Source organism: Triticum aestivum, chromosome 7A (genome assembly GCF_018294505.1).
Source record: "Triticum aestivum cultivar Chinese Spring chromosome 7A, IWGSC CS RefSeq v2.1, whole genome shotgun sequence".
NCBI classification, from domain to species: Eukaryota; Viridiplantae; Streptophyta; class Magnoliopsida; order Poales; family Poaceae; genus Triticum; species Triticum aestivum.
Window position 1 is genome coordinate 66,080,765 of NC_057812.1, and position 14,355 is coordinate 66,095,119.

At 48.2% G+C, this 14,355-nt stretch overlaps 2 protein-coding genes and 1 long non-coding RNA gene across 3 annotated transcripts; 1 reads left to right on the forward strand and 2 right to left on the reverse strand.

Annotated features, from left to right (window-relative positions):
* Positions 1-540: 540 nt before the first annotated feature.
* Positions 541-3,599, forward strand: LOC123150394 (nucleotide pyrophosphatase/phosphodiesterase). The gene is made up of 6 exons (XM_044570251.1): positions 541-823; positions 1,255-1,346; positions 1,444-1,510; positions 1,613-1,732; positions 1,839-2,623; positions 2,743-3,599. The coding sequence occupies exons 1-6, from the start codon at positions 641-643 to the stop codon at positions 3,356-3,358; spliced, it is 1,863 nt and encodes a 620-aa protein (XP_044426186.1). The 5' UTR covers positions 541-640; the 3' UTR covers positions 3,359-3,599.
* A 3,253-nt stretch (positions 3,600-6,852) lies between these two features.
* LOC123154506 (uncharacterized) lies at positions 6,853-8,312 on the reverse strand. Its single transcript, XM_044573220.1, has 4 exons — positions 8,163-8,312; positions 7,809-8,073; positions 7,321-7,723; positions 6,853-7,241 (listed from the first exon to the last, which is right to left on the reverse strand). Exons 1-4 carry the CDS (start codon positions 8,234-8,236, stop codon positions 6,976-6,978), a joined length of 1,008 nt encoding a protein of 335 aa, XP_044429155.1. The 5' UTR covers positions 8,237-8,312; the 3' UTR covers positions 6,853-6,975.
* A 399-nt stretch (positions 8,313-8,711) lies between these two features.
* On the reverse strand, positions 8,712-14,355 carry LOC123148181 (uncharacterized). The gene is made up of 4 exons (XR_006473676.1): positions 13,132-14,355; positions 9,468-9,606; positions 9,054-9,393; positions 8,712-8,958 (listed from the first exon to the last, which is right to left on the reverse strand). It is a non-coding gene; the product is annotated as an uncharacterized lncRNA (long non-coding RNA).

The following is a 14,355-nucleotide window of genomic DNA, read 5'->3' on the forward strand; positions in this document are numbered from 1 at the left end:
GGGAGACAGTTCTCATCACCTCAACATTTCTTTGGTGGCATGAACTAGTTGCCAACTTGCCATGCATGCCATCTTGTGTTCATGTCTTCATATTTTGCTTTAGAGACAGGCTACCCACGTCCTTCTAAACATCGAGTACATGCTTTCTAGCAGAAGTACGCTGAACCTGAGTTTGGTAGAAATCAGTTTCTCTCCACGAGAGAACCTTCGGCAGAGTTTGTTGTGTTGCATAGGCGTTCATCGGACGACACAAACCCACACCGATACTATCTCACTCTAGCCCCGGCCGGCTGGCCAGAATCAATCGACAGCATCTGCATCTCGATGTCAATCAAATAATTAACTTGCGTGGCAGGAGATGCATGAGCGCTGTACGTGCGCGTGCTCCACGAGGCCACCATAATAACGCGTGCTCCACGAGTAGTACCATCCAGCAGTGACCAATTTCCAACATAAAATGATGTTGCTGTAAAAAGACTCCCGCTTCCTCCCTGTCCTGCCACTTGGTTACGTGTATATATAGGCCGGCCATGCCAACCATGCATGGCGTACGCTGGACTAGATCTCACGGTCACCACCCCTGGAGCACGCACGGTGGCAGCCTAGCTAAAGGAGTGTGAGTGACAGCCGACGCATAGGCATGGGGATGGCGCATGTCGCCGTCCTGGCGGCGGTGCTGGCCATGGCGGCAACGGCGAGCGCCTCGCCGGAGGCGGGGGTCCAGCCGCTGTCCAAGATCGCCATCCACAAGGCCACCGTCGAGCTGCACGGCTCCGCGTACGTGCGCGCGAGTGCGCTGCTGCTCGGCGACGGCGACCAGCAGGTTTGTATGTAAAGCTAACTGTTTAGCTAGTTTATGGGTTGGATCTTACATCCAGGAGGACAAAGCAAGCAAAATATTTTGAGATACAAAGGACATGTTATATTGTTATACAGAGTGAACCTGGATAGATACTTTGTGATGGCGCTTGGGTATGAATAAAGTTTCAAATGTTCTATCTCAACCAAGATATAAAAACTAAAGAATACCTAAGCAACTCAAAATTTTGAGCTGCCTCTCACAGGAAGGAGACACTACAATTAATGGTCACTGTGAATAATGTAATCTCTTCCGATCCCAAGATGCACACAGAGCCAGATACTTTGTGATGGTTCTTGGATATCTGAATAAAGTGTGGAATGTTCTATCTGAGCCAAGATAATAAAAACAAGATAAAATGTAAGCAACTCAGAATTTTGAGCTGCCTGTGACAGGAAGGAGACACTGCAACGGTCACTGTGGAATACGGCTGGCAAAACCCCGCCACCGACGACTGGATCGCCGTCTTCTCCCCCTCCGATTTCATGTAACTATGATCGCACCTCCTTGGCACCATATCATATATCGACCGATGTATATGACGGATTTGCTATCGTGTGTCTCTGACTCGTGTACGCATGCAGCTCGGGCTCGTGCCCTAACCCACGGAGGTACCCCACCGAGCCGCTGCTCTGCACGGCGCCTATCAAGGTCCGTCGATTAGCTGACCAAGAAATTTTCTTGAGATTTCATCACCTCACCATGATTGAGCTGAATCGATCTCTGTGTGTGTGGTGTGACTTGTGAGTGCAGTATCAGTACGCCAACTTCTCGGCGAACTACCTCTACTGGGGCAAGGGCACCATCCAGTTCCAGCTCATCAACCAGCGCTCCGACTTCTCCTTCGCCCTCTTCACCGGCGGCCTCGAAAACGTACGCAACCACAGCTAGCTAGTTCCATGGTTGTACCTTGCATGTGTCCCTGTCACGATCTCAACTGCTAGCCCTACGTGAACGCCGTGCCTTCAATTTTTTGCAGCCGAAGCTGGTGGGGTTGACGAAGCTGTCGCCGTTCAAGAACCCCAAGGCGCCGGTGTTCCCGCGGCTGGCGCAGGGCAAGACCCACGACGAGATGGCCGTGACCTGGACCAGCGGCTACGACGTCGGCGACGCCTACCCTTTCGTGGAGTGGGGCATGGTCACCTCCGGCACCGGCGCCGGGAACCCCACCCGCTCCCCCGCCGGCACGCTAACCTTCAACCGCGGCAGCATGTGCGGCGCGCCGGCGCGGACGATCGGGTGGAGGGACCCGGGGTTCATCCACACGGCGTTCATGCGGGGCCTGTGGCCCAACAAGGAGTACTTCTACAAGATCGGGCACGAGCTCCCCGACGGGACGGTGGTGTGGGGCAAGCCCTACACCTTCCGGGCGCCGCCGACGCCGGGGCAGAGCTCGCTGCAGCGCGTCATCGTCTTCGGCGACATGGGGAAGGCGGAGAGGGACGGGTCGAACGAGTACGCCAACTACCAGCCGGGGTCGCTCAACACGACGGACGCGCTGGTTAGAGACCTGGACAACTTCGACATGGTCTTCCACATCGGCGACCTGCCCTACGCCAACGGCTACATCTCGCAGTGGGACCAGTTCACCGCGCAGGTCGCCCCCATCAGCGCCCGGAAGCCCTACATGATCGCCAGCGGCAACCACGAGCGGGACTGGCCCGACACCGGCGGCTTCTTCGACGTCGAGGACTCCGGCGGCGAGTGCGGCGTGCTCGCCGAGACCATGTACTACTACCCGGCCGAGAACCGAGCAAACTTCTGGTACGTACAAAAAATCGAATCATACGTAGCAAAGCTCATAGCTATACTAGGAAACCACAGGTGATGGGTTTCAGACGAACTGAATGGCGAAATGGGTTGTGAATTACAATCGTCTCAAGGTACAAGGTGGACTACGGGATGTTCCGGTTCTGCGTGGCGGACTCGGAGCACGACTGGCGGGAGGGGACGCCGCAGCACAAGTTCATTGAGGAGTGCCTCTCCACGGTGGACCGGAAGCACCAGCCATGGCTCATCTTCACGGCGCACCGTGTGCTCGGATACTCCTCCAACAAGTGGTACGCTGAGCAGGGCTCCTTCGAGGAGCCCGAGGGGCGGGAGAGCCTGCAGAAGCTGTGGCAGCGGCACCGCGTCGACCTTGCCATCTTCGGCCACGTGCACAACTACGAGCGCACCTGCCCGCTCTACCAGAACCAGTGCGTCACCGGCGAGCGGAGCCGCTACTCGGGCACCATGAACGGGACCATCTTCGTGGTGGCGGGCGGCGGCGGCAGCCACCTCAACGGCTACACCAGCGCCGTCCCCAAGTGGAGCGTGTTCAGGGATAGAGACTACGGCTTCACCAAGCTCACGGCCTTCAACCACTCCTCGCTTCTGTTTGAGTACAAGAGGAGCAGTGATGGCAAGGTGTATGACAACTTCACCATCCACAGGGACTACCGCGACGTGCTCGGCTGCGTGCACGACAGTTGCTTCCCCACCACCCTTGCTACCTGATGGCTCGGTCCAGCCATCATGGAGCCAACCGGCGACTAATAAAGATAGTTGGTCCTGTATTTTCTGAATGTCCCAGGTGTGCGCCTATTGTGCTCTCTGTTCTTCGCAGTATGTTGCGCTGGAGTGTGGAGGTTTTTTGTTGTTGTTGCTGCTGTTGAACTGCACTGCCAGACGCTTGTGTTCCCAGAGATTATGTTGTTTTAAGAACTGTGCTAACGACCAGTCATTGCGATCGTCATCATCCCACGCTCGCTTTCACTGATTTTTTTCCTTCTCTCAAGAACCATAGATGGAAATAATAAATCGCTAGTGGTTTTTTTTGGTTTTTTGTTGCATAATATGAGAAGAAAATAAAAGTGCTTGAAATAGGATTTGAACCTAGGTCTATGCAATAGCGGTTGAGCCTAATGACCAACTAAACCAACTTTTGTTGTTGTTTATTGTAGACAAACAATGCTATCTGAACCTTTCTTATTTCTGCCATATCAAAAAAAATAAAGTTTGGCTTGGTAACTTTGGCATGACCAGCGTGATAACTATGGTATGAGCAACATGATAAGGCTGGTAACTACAGTACGAGAAGGTTAAGGCATGGGGAAGTATGGCAATTTAACACGGGAATTACTGGTGAAAATGTTTCAAAAACTTTTCCCCCTTGGATGAAAGATAACATGGTGTTTAAAACGTAAGATATTAGTTATCAAGTCTGTGATATCATGCTTTTTACACAGAAATTCCCGGGTGTATGTTTTTCAACAAATAAATCTGGTCAAAAATTACAGTGGCATTTCTATGGGAGTTATCAACTTTGTATGTGTCTGTTACCATGCTATTTACATAGAAATTACCAGGGTTGCCCCCCCCCCTCCCCCCTTGCCACAGTCGCCACATTTACCAGGATCGGGTACATAAGTTATTAGGTCTATCATGTATGAGTTATCATGTTTTTTGCACAAAAGTTACCGTGGCATGTTTCAGCGACTTGCCCCACCCCCATCCTCGCCGACCAAGTTATCAGGACCGGGGTACATAAGTTATTTGGTCTGCCATGTTTGAGTTATCATGTTATTTGCACAGAAGTTACCGTGGTATGTTCCAACGACTCCCCCCACCCCCACCCTCGCCGAAGTTATCGACAAAGTTTCTAGGACCGGGGCACATAAGTTATCGGGTCTATGAAATGTGACTTACCATGTTGTTCACACGAAAGTTACCGGAGGATATTTCATCACCCCCCGGGGGGGTCGGTAAAGTTAGCAGGAACCGGGTACATAAGTTAGCAAGTCTGTGATGTGTGAGTTACCGCTATTCACAGAAAACACACCCCGTGGGGGAGGGGGGAGTTATATTTCATCAACTCTTTCTCCATTCTTTCCAAAGTTAACATGGTGTTCGTATGTACATGAGTTATCGAGAGTATGTTTAGAGCAAAAAAAAATCTGGGGTCACAATTACCATGTTGTTCAATAAATTACCGGATGTATGCTTTTCAACAACTTTTTTTCCCGGGTCAAGAAAGTTATCGCGTCTAGGCTCGGTAACTTATCAGGTCTGCTATATGTATATACCAAGTTATTTACACATGAGTTACCGAAGGTGTTTTTCCAACAAAAAAATAGTAGGCTCAAAAAGTTACCATGTTTCAGCTAATTAAGTTACCAGCTAAGCGCTGCGTATATTACCATGCTCGGGATAGATGGCAAGAACCACTAAATTTGGAGCAAATCTCGCCCAACCCAGCAAATTACGATTTCATTTTGTCGAACTAGTTCACTCAACTAGAAACATGTAAAACCAAGACAAACAACATTAGTTAGCGGGTTGGTCTGTGCGTGCTGAAACTTTCAAGGGGTTGTGGGCTCGAGTCCTAGTACTCGCAAATTATTTATTTTTCATTTTTTCCATCGAAACCAGCATCCACCAGAAACGGGATAAGTGGGAGGTGGAGATCACGGGCGGGATAAGCGGGATGTGGGAGATAACGTGATTAGCGGGAAACAGTGGACGCAAGAAAGAACAGATCGGAAGGCGTGGTCAATCGTAGGATTCAGATCCAACGGCGCGCGATTCGTGCGGATTTGTTTCAAACTGACAGTCGACAGGAATTTAGCATTCTCGTTTAATAAAAGCCGGGCTGACATAGCCTATTTCTCCTTGTGTTCCCGGTGTTGTTGAACTGCACTGCATATCCCCACCTATATTTATTTGTTTGAAATGCACCTGTCTTTGCACTAGCTACTCATTCAAATTAATTTGTTGTTACTAATTTATTATTTTCCCTGCCCAGGCATCTTCTAGCAAAACCAAGCTAATTTTTTTAAATAATACATTTTTTATTAATTTACATAAATATTACGCCCAAAAAATAATTTTTAAAAATAATACACTGTCGGCCCGCAGCAGGCCGAGTGGACCTAGTCGGCGATCCTATCAGCTTGCAGCTGGCCGATTGGCCTATCGGCCACCAGTTCAGGTCCAGTCGGTCAGTAGTGGGCCGACAGGGCTAATTGGCCTGCTGTGGGCCAACAGGGACTAATTGGCCTGCTGTGGGCCGACATGGACTAATTGGCATGCTGTGGGCCGACAGATGCATGCCACCACTTTTGTCCCGAACGATCCCCAGATTTTTTTTATAAACTATGACGTATTTCGCGCAACCCTTTCCTTTAATATTTTCCCGCCATATGTTCGCGTCAACTCTTTCCCGCCACCCGTTTCCCGCCATATGTTTGTGCCAACTCTTTCCCGCCACCCGTTTCCCGCCATACCGCAGTCGTTCTTTCCCGCCATTTTCTCATCCCTACCTATAAAACCTCCTTCAGACAGAGGAGGATAAGCATTCCAGTGTAGTGTAGTTGAGATGTCCCATTATCCTTTCGATCGTAGTTTTCACCCTGAGATGAGCAGGACTCTTCTGAGGCTAGCTACCGATTTCAGGATGGACAATAGGATAGTTCCATGGGACGAACTCACCGGTAGTGACACCATAATGAATGAGTTGGCTCACGAATTACGTATGTCTGGGTGGCCTGAAAGGACCTATGAGGAGGTACGTATAGAACTTCTTAGGTTGCATGCAAGGTGGAAGAAGATAGTGGAGCCGGAGAGTGAAACTTTCAAAAGGACTGCAGAAAAGCATCCATTTTTATGGACTGAGGAGAGCTAGGACGAAGATGATATATTAATGCCGCCGCTTCCGTGTTCTGCATCGTCAAAGAGCAAGCGTTTTGCATCGTCCAAGGGCAAGAGTACTGCATCCTCGAAGGGCAAGAGTTCTGCATCGTCCAAGGGTAAGAGTTCTGCATCCTTGAAGGGCAAGAGTTCTGCATCGACGGAGGATGACGATGATGACTTCATGTAGTTTTTATGATGTATGTTGTAAGTTTAGTCGTACGTACCGTTAATTTAGATGTAGTTCTATCTAGTTGTTTATACTGTCTTGTTGTACGAGCATTATGTTCTATCTAAATATGATGTTGTAGTTCGGATAACAGAGTACTAAAATAGAGTAGGCATATGTCTCATACATAAGTACATAGTCATTTGTCTCATACATAGAATAGACATCAGTCTCATACATAAGTAGATGGTCATGTCTCTACTGATAGATGGAAGCGTCAGTGACGACGTCTGGCCTGGCGGGGAGGCGGATCTGAAAGCGGCGACCATCCCAACCTGTTAGGTGGCCTAATGTTACGAGGAGGAATTTCAGACTCTCCCTGGTCATGCTGTGTATCCTGTGTGGGGCCTGGTGGAGGAGTCGAATACATGTTCATCCACTGGGTGTGCTGCGACATCTGAGCATGTATGTTTTCCTCGGGATGTTGATCACTCCCCCACATATCATGTGATGCTGACATAGACGCATGATATCCGTAGGCTCCTACACGATGAAACGTTTAGTCATGAAGAATGAGGTCGCCTCAATTAATATTGAAAACAATAAAAATGAAGACACTTACCTGCTGGTTGTGACGGCTGCTTTGGCTCAAACACGAAGCTCGACGAAGGACCGTGTTGCTGTGGCTGTGGAGAAAGCACGAAGCTCGACGTGGGGCCATAGTGTTGTGGTTGCTGCCACGTTGAACTGCCAGGTTGGTCAGGACGGGGTGGCCTGGTTGACGGCTGATGTGCTAGACGTGGACGTGGTTGATGTCGGTACATGGAGTGACGCGGTTGCTGCTGCTGGTGCTGAACAATGTCGGTTCTCCGGGTGCACGTGATAGCCTCGTACACAGTCCGTATCTTGTTCTGAATTCGTTCCAATAAGGGTTGTAGCACTGGACGGTGTTGAAGAAGAGGTCCAGACGACAGTGATCGTCCAAAGGTGGTCACGTCCTCGTAGAGTTCGTGTGTCAAAGTAGCCTGCAAATTTTCATGACGATTAATAATGTATGTCTCTTGCACGTCAAAGTATGTGACAACATTACTTAAAGAAAATATATCTTACCATGTACTGCCTAGAGCCCGAAGTGTCATAGCTCGGGTACATATCCAACGGAGTAGGATCCGGTATCTCCTCTGGGTGGGAGTGGTCAACGATGTGTAACCGTGTTCCGGTCATGTAGCGCCGCAAATAGAGATTGAATTCATTGAGCTCAAAATTGTGATTGTCGTGCCATAGATGTGTGTTTGCTGTCTCCCATTCTATAACATACGGCTCTAGTCTAACTAGCCAGTCAACAGTTGTCCTGGTCATGCCCTTCCTTGTCGTCCTAAAATTGTGGTGTGTGTTCAACAATTACCTAAAGCTTCAAATGGAGTATTATGAAAGATAATGCAACATTGAAAAACTAGTTAATACCTGTGGATGTGTGCTGGCACCGGGTTCTCTATAGGGAGAGGCAGTTCCAACTGCAGAAGACCAAATTGCCTCATAACCTCTGTTGTGCCATCTCCTTGACGAAGACATCGAAGATGATCTTTGATTTTGTCATCCAGTAATCTCGGTCCCTTGTGCATAGCACAGACAGACCACCAGGGTATCTCGCTTGTATGGCTGCTTCCGTGTAGGGCTGCCAGATGACCCCGGTGTACGCATCGAACTGCTCGTTCAATGTTGTGTATGCCTTCCTGGTCTGATCACTAGCAAAGCGTCTCTGCAGAAAACAAAAGTTAGTAGCCGCTAGCATTGAACTATCTCTTGTGCAGAAAAAAGTTGTATTAAACTATAACACGGTGCATACCTCGCGACGTGTCCAACACAGACCGAAAGTAGGCGTGTCGATGCCGTCAGCATCAAACATGGCGTCTATAGGCTCACGAACACGTACATCTGGTCGCCCTATAGAGAACCTCTCCCACGACCATAGCTGTAGGAATAGAGGGCATCCAAGAAGGGCTGGCTTTCTCGATGTAAGCTGGCAACCGTTGCACATACCTCGGTATGTAGCCGCTAAGACCGCCGAACCCCAACTCCTCTGTCTGATCTGATCCGTCGTCTGAGCGCTCGCTATCTCGAGTGCCATAGGGATGTAGAGCACGCTAATAGTGGTGACATGGTTCTCTGTGAACATCACCTTGCCGAAAAGCCACATCAAGTAGGCCTCCAGGCTCCGAGTGATCTGTTCCGCAGTCAACGGCGCCCGGAAGTTTTGGATCTGCATTAAGCAAAGAGAAAGTTTTAGTTAGCCGCAGTTATTTTCTGTAAAACCATATGCACGATAACTTGAAGATAAGAGGTTGGGGAAATTACCCGAAAATTGAGCAACTACTCATACTTAGGTTCGTGATGCTCCCATACCGGATCCGGAGCATCCGGAAAAACACCATGAAAACGTTGTGTAAGGGCTCGCTCCCAACCAGCCGGTGCGTCCAACGGTCCTATGGCATGACCTGCCAACGGTAGTCCGAGCAAAAGTGACACATCCTCCAGAGTAGGAGCCATCTCTCCCCATTGAAAGTGAAACGTGTGGGTCTCTGGCCTCCAACGGTCCACTAAGCAGCTCAGCAAGGACCCGTCGATGGAGATGCGTTTCTCACCCGGGATAGACTCAACCAGACGTGCGAAAGGTAAAAGGCCGGCCCATTTCAACCTTCATCAGAGAACATTTCAGTTAGTGTCTCCCATTAATATGCATGTTAGTGTGCAAATTAATAAAATATGTACCGCTGAAGCCATCCTGGGTGTATCATCCAGTTTTCCTTAGGAGTGCGAGTGACCAGAGGCTCAAGCTTGCGCTTATACCATATCACACCACGATGACCCCTATCAATGTCCCCATTCAGCAACCACATTCCCGACATTCCTGCACATAAAAAAATCAGAATATAGTGCCACACTTAATAAAAATTCAGAACATAGCGCCACACTAAATACAAATTCAAAACATAGTGTCACACTTAATAAAAATTCAAAACATGGTGCCACATTTAATACAAATTCAGAACATAGTGTCACACCTAATACAAATTCAGAACATAGTGCCACACTTAATACAAATTCAGAACATAATGCCACACCTAATACAAATTCAGAACATAATGCCACACCTAATACAAATTCAGAACATAGTGCCACACTTAATACAAATTCAGAACATAGTGCCACACTTAATACAAATTCAGAACATACTACTGCTAGCTTAGCTCCTTCCTCTCGCCCTTACTCCTCTACTACCTCTACCCCCTCTTCTTCCCCGGTTGCCTCATCCATGCCCAGTGACGAAAGTGGGACAATTAGTGTCCCTATGGCCAAATTCATTGCATAGAATGCATTGCCTAGTCGGACCTCCTGCTTCAGATTCATCCATATCATTCCGGATGCGCTAACACTGCCGTCTACCTCTACTTGTACGCATATGCTCTGGGTTTGGAATGTAATGCCTTTCAGCGGGGTTGACGCTGTTGAAATTACCCATTGATCGAAAACCCATCAGCTCACCTATCCAGGTATTGAGGACAGACTCTTTCAGAAAAAATGGAGACACAAACGATATTGCGTCCATTTCAAGCTGCCCACAAGCAGCAAGTACATGTGAGCAAGGTAGGTGAAGCAATTTCGGTTTGTTGCATGTGCACTCACACGTTGGCCAGGCTTCATTACCAATTTTCACCTCATGCGTCCTCAACTCATTTGCACATCCGAATTTGTTGTTGGCTAAGCGAACCTCAAACCTTCTTTCTTGATTACCGATGGCGACTACAGTGTGTGATCTAGCTTTTTGCATCTTGTTGTCCATGTACTTCGTGACTCTTTCACAGTACCGTGTATTCGGGTTGTTGAAGATATGTTGCTCTGATTTTTGACGTCTATCTCTGAAATACTTGACGGTGCCATAGAAAATACCCTCAATGATGGCTGTAAGTGGCAATGCCTGGTTTCCTCTGAGGACAAAGTTGTATGTTTCTGCGAGGTTTGTTGTCATGACACTGTATCGTGCTCCATGTGTGTCATGTAGCAAAGACCACCTCTCTAGAGGCTCATGATCTATCCACTGCTCGAAGGTTTTAATCGACCTCCCAAGCCTTCTCCTAGTACCAGGTGGGTCAAAGCCTGGCAGGTCACATAGCCCAACAGGCTCCTCCTCCACGGCCGTTGTTCCTGTTGCCAACTGTGTAGCTACTGCTTCAACATGTGCCCTCACCGCTGCATCTCTTGCAGCTTTCCTGTCCCTCACGTGTCTCTGCGTGCACACATTAAGTCTGTCGCGTATCAAATTGTACTTTCATAGCTGGTTCTGCTTGCAGAGTTTTTTGAACAGATTCATCAGGTTCTTATTTCTAAACTGCGAGAAGAAATTAGCCCCCAGATGGCGCATGCACCAACGGCTCTGCAAGTCCTACCATGGAACTTGTTCCTCAGGGCCTGGGTTTGTCAGTGTCCTTATCGCACTGAGTATACCTGCATGCCTGTCATGAAGGATGCACACATTGGGCTTCTCCTTCACAACTGATATTTTCAACTGCCTGAAGAACCATGTCCAACTTTCAATGTTCTCACTCTCCACAAAAGCAAATGCGAGTGGGACGACTTGATTTTGGCCGTCTTGACCTATGGCTGTCAGGATCTGACCCTTGTACTTGCCTGTGAGAAAAGTACCGTCAACACATATCACCGGTCGGCAATGCCTGAAAGCTTCGATGCATACACCGAAAGAGAAGAAGAGACGATGCAGCACCCTCACAGTTGGGAACTCTGGCATGAACATGTCTTGGATATCGATATAGGTGCCTGGATTCCGCTGCTGCAGGGTGTGGAGGAGCTGGACAACAGAGTCATATGCATCAAAATAAGAACCAAATCTCCTCTCAAGCGCCGCATGCTTAGCCCTCCAAGCCTTGCCATAAGAAATTCTGTACTTGAACCTGGCGAAGACTTTTGTCTGGACTGCCTTCACTTCCATAGCTTTGCCCTGCACTATCTCATCGTAAAACAACCGAGCAATAAGCGTCGATGAAAGGTTGGCATGATCCTGAGGGATGCAGGGAATAAGACAACTGTGATTAACTAAGTCACTTATCACCCAACTTGTGCCATACTTAGGGAGAAAGCCGTGCACCCTGGCGGGACAATCTGCGTTCTTGCATACCATTGTCAGGAATTTCTGACTGGACACCTGAGCTGTGAAAACCCTTTGCGTGGACATTGCCCAGTTAATTATTGCATCTTTCAGGGCTTGCTTGTTCGGATACATAGCACCCGTCGCAATATTGTTCTGGTGATATTGCCAGGCTGAATCATGTCCATCATTCACGGTCATTGCAGATGAGAAGTCATGATTCCACGATGCAGGATTCGGGACCTCCTCTGCATTTTCTTCTTCATCTGACTCGTCAGAATCATCGGCATGACCCCTTTCAACATCGGTGTCTTCTTCTTCCATCTGGTCCTGCATGTGCCCATCTACCTCGTCAGCGTCCACCTCGCCATTGTAATCACCATCGGCATTTCCTCCTTCTACCTGACTACTCTGCCCTGGTTCATAACCATAAGCATTTCCTCCTACCTGACTGCTCTGTCCTTGTTCGTAACCATCATCTCCAGCATTTGACATAGATAACTGCCTCCCTACACTGCTATGACCAGGATCGTAGCCACCCTCGCCTTCATGTGCAGTGACCTCCTTCACGACGGGAAGCACTAAAGCAACAGGATTGCATCCCCTTCGTTCACAACCTTGTAACCACCGCACCCATTCGGGGTCTCGCTCTATCGGCCTCAAATAAAAGTAAATTATTGAACTTGACCGTGTCCACAATGCATGAACACCGACGGTGTGTGTTTCAGTATCAAGACCTAAACTTGCCGCAATCCATTCTTTCAACTGACTGACAGACCATGTTTGAGGTGCGCTCATTGGCACATCTATGTGAGTAAATTCACTCAGATCTGCTCCCATCTCAGTTGTTTGGACAGTACCAGGACCATAGCAAAATCTGAAGTTCACTACATCGGACATCGCGGCTCACCTATTTTTTTCAACAACGAAATACAGGTATTAAGCAACAACTTAATATACCCCCACTAACAAATATTAGACATGTCTATATATTAGCTAGCTATATATTACAGAATATTAATGGAGCAACTAATACTACCGGAGCAACTACAAATTTTTACACAACTAATTAGTTAACATCTAAATATATTTACGTATACTACCGGAGCAACAACTAATTTTTACACAACTAATTAGTTAACATCTAAATATATTTACGTATACTACCGGAGCAACTAACAATAATCACACACCTAATTTATTTCACATCGAAACATATTAACAAATACTACCGGAGCACCTACGAAAAATAAAATGTTGGTTGAAATATACCCTTGAAGCGTGCGTGCGAACGACGAACGTCGGCCTTCAATCACCGGAATCGGAGCGGGAAACTCCACCAAACTGCCGGAGCTTCACCTCCACCGCCTCCACCACACTGCCCCAACTTCTCCACCACCACCTCCACCTGCACCGCCGCAACAAGCTCCACCAATGAGCTGGAAAAAAACTCCACCTAAATGCTCACCACGACCGCCACGAGCTACCCCATCAGTAGATCGAGGTCTCTTTTGGTTGCCCTCACTGAGTAGAATCCATTCACGGTGCCAAATCCGCAAATAAATGGTTCATTTAGGTGTAGAAATTGAGGGCATTTTGGTGTACAGAGAGGAGAAGGAAAGAACAGAAGAAGAAGAACGCTCGCGTGCGTGGGAGGAGGAAGAAGACGCAGGGAGCCTGCTGCCGCGCGAGGTGGGTCCACACCCTGTCGGCCCGCAGCTGGCCGATCGGCCCGCAATAAGCCGACAGGGGCTCGCCCCCTGACAGCCGCGCCGACAGCTCCCTCTCACCCCCCTCGCGACGTGGCCTGCCCAATCCACGCGCGACACGTCGCAGGCTGGCCAGCTGTCGGCCTGCTACTGGCCGAGTGCACCCAATCGGCCTGCTGTGGGCCGACTAGGCCCAGTCGGTCCGCAGCAGGCCGACGGTGTATTATTTCTAAAATTCTTTTTTTAAGCATAATATTTGTGCAAATTAATAAAAAAATGTATTATTTAAAAAAATTTAGCCAAAACCAACCTTAAGCGCCATAAAAGATCGTTACTACATCACGAGGAGAAGAGCATCCTATATATGCCTGGGTATGCAAATATAGGATGCAAATGAATGAAACAAGGTTGGCGTCTAGCATCCATTAAGAGCTTCAGGATTGACAGTTTTATGAGTAATTACCACCCTGCCAAGCTTATTTATAATTTGAGTATAAAAGCTCTTGTAAACCTTTTTGATGCCTTGTATAAAAACAATATTGATTTCCCTACAAAAGGATGTATGATCTGAGTTGATGACGACTGGTTGTGCATCCATATTAATTACTGCGCAAACCGAACCTCGTGCAGAAACCCAAAAGCTTCATCAGTTCAGCTGTCACCTACTGCGTATTTGTTTACGCAGTAGGTTCAGCACCAAACTGAAATAGTACTGCTAAAATCCTTAATAATTTGCGGCATGAGTGCGGTTGTTGAGCAAACGAGCTGGCATGCTTTGTCCTCACTG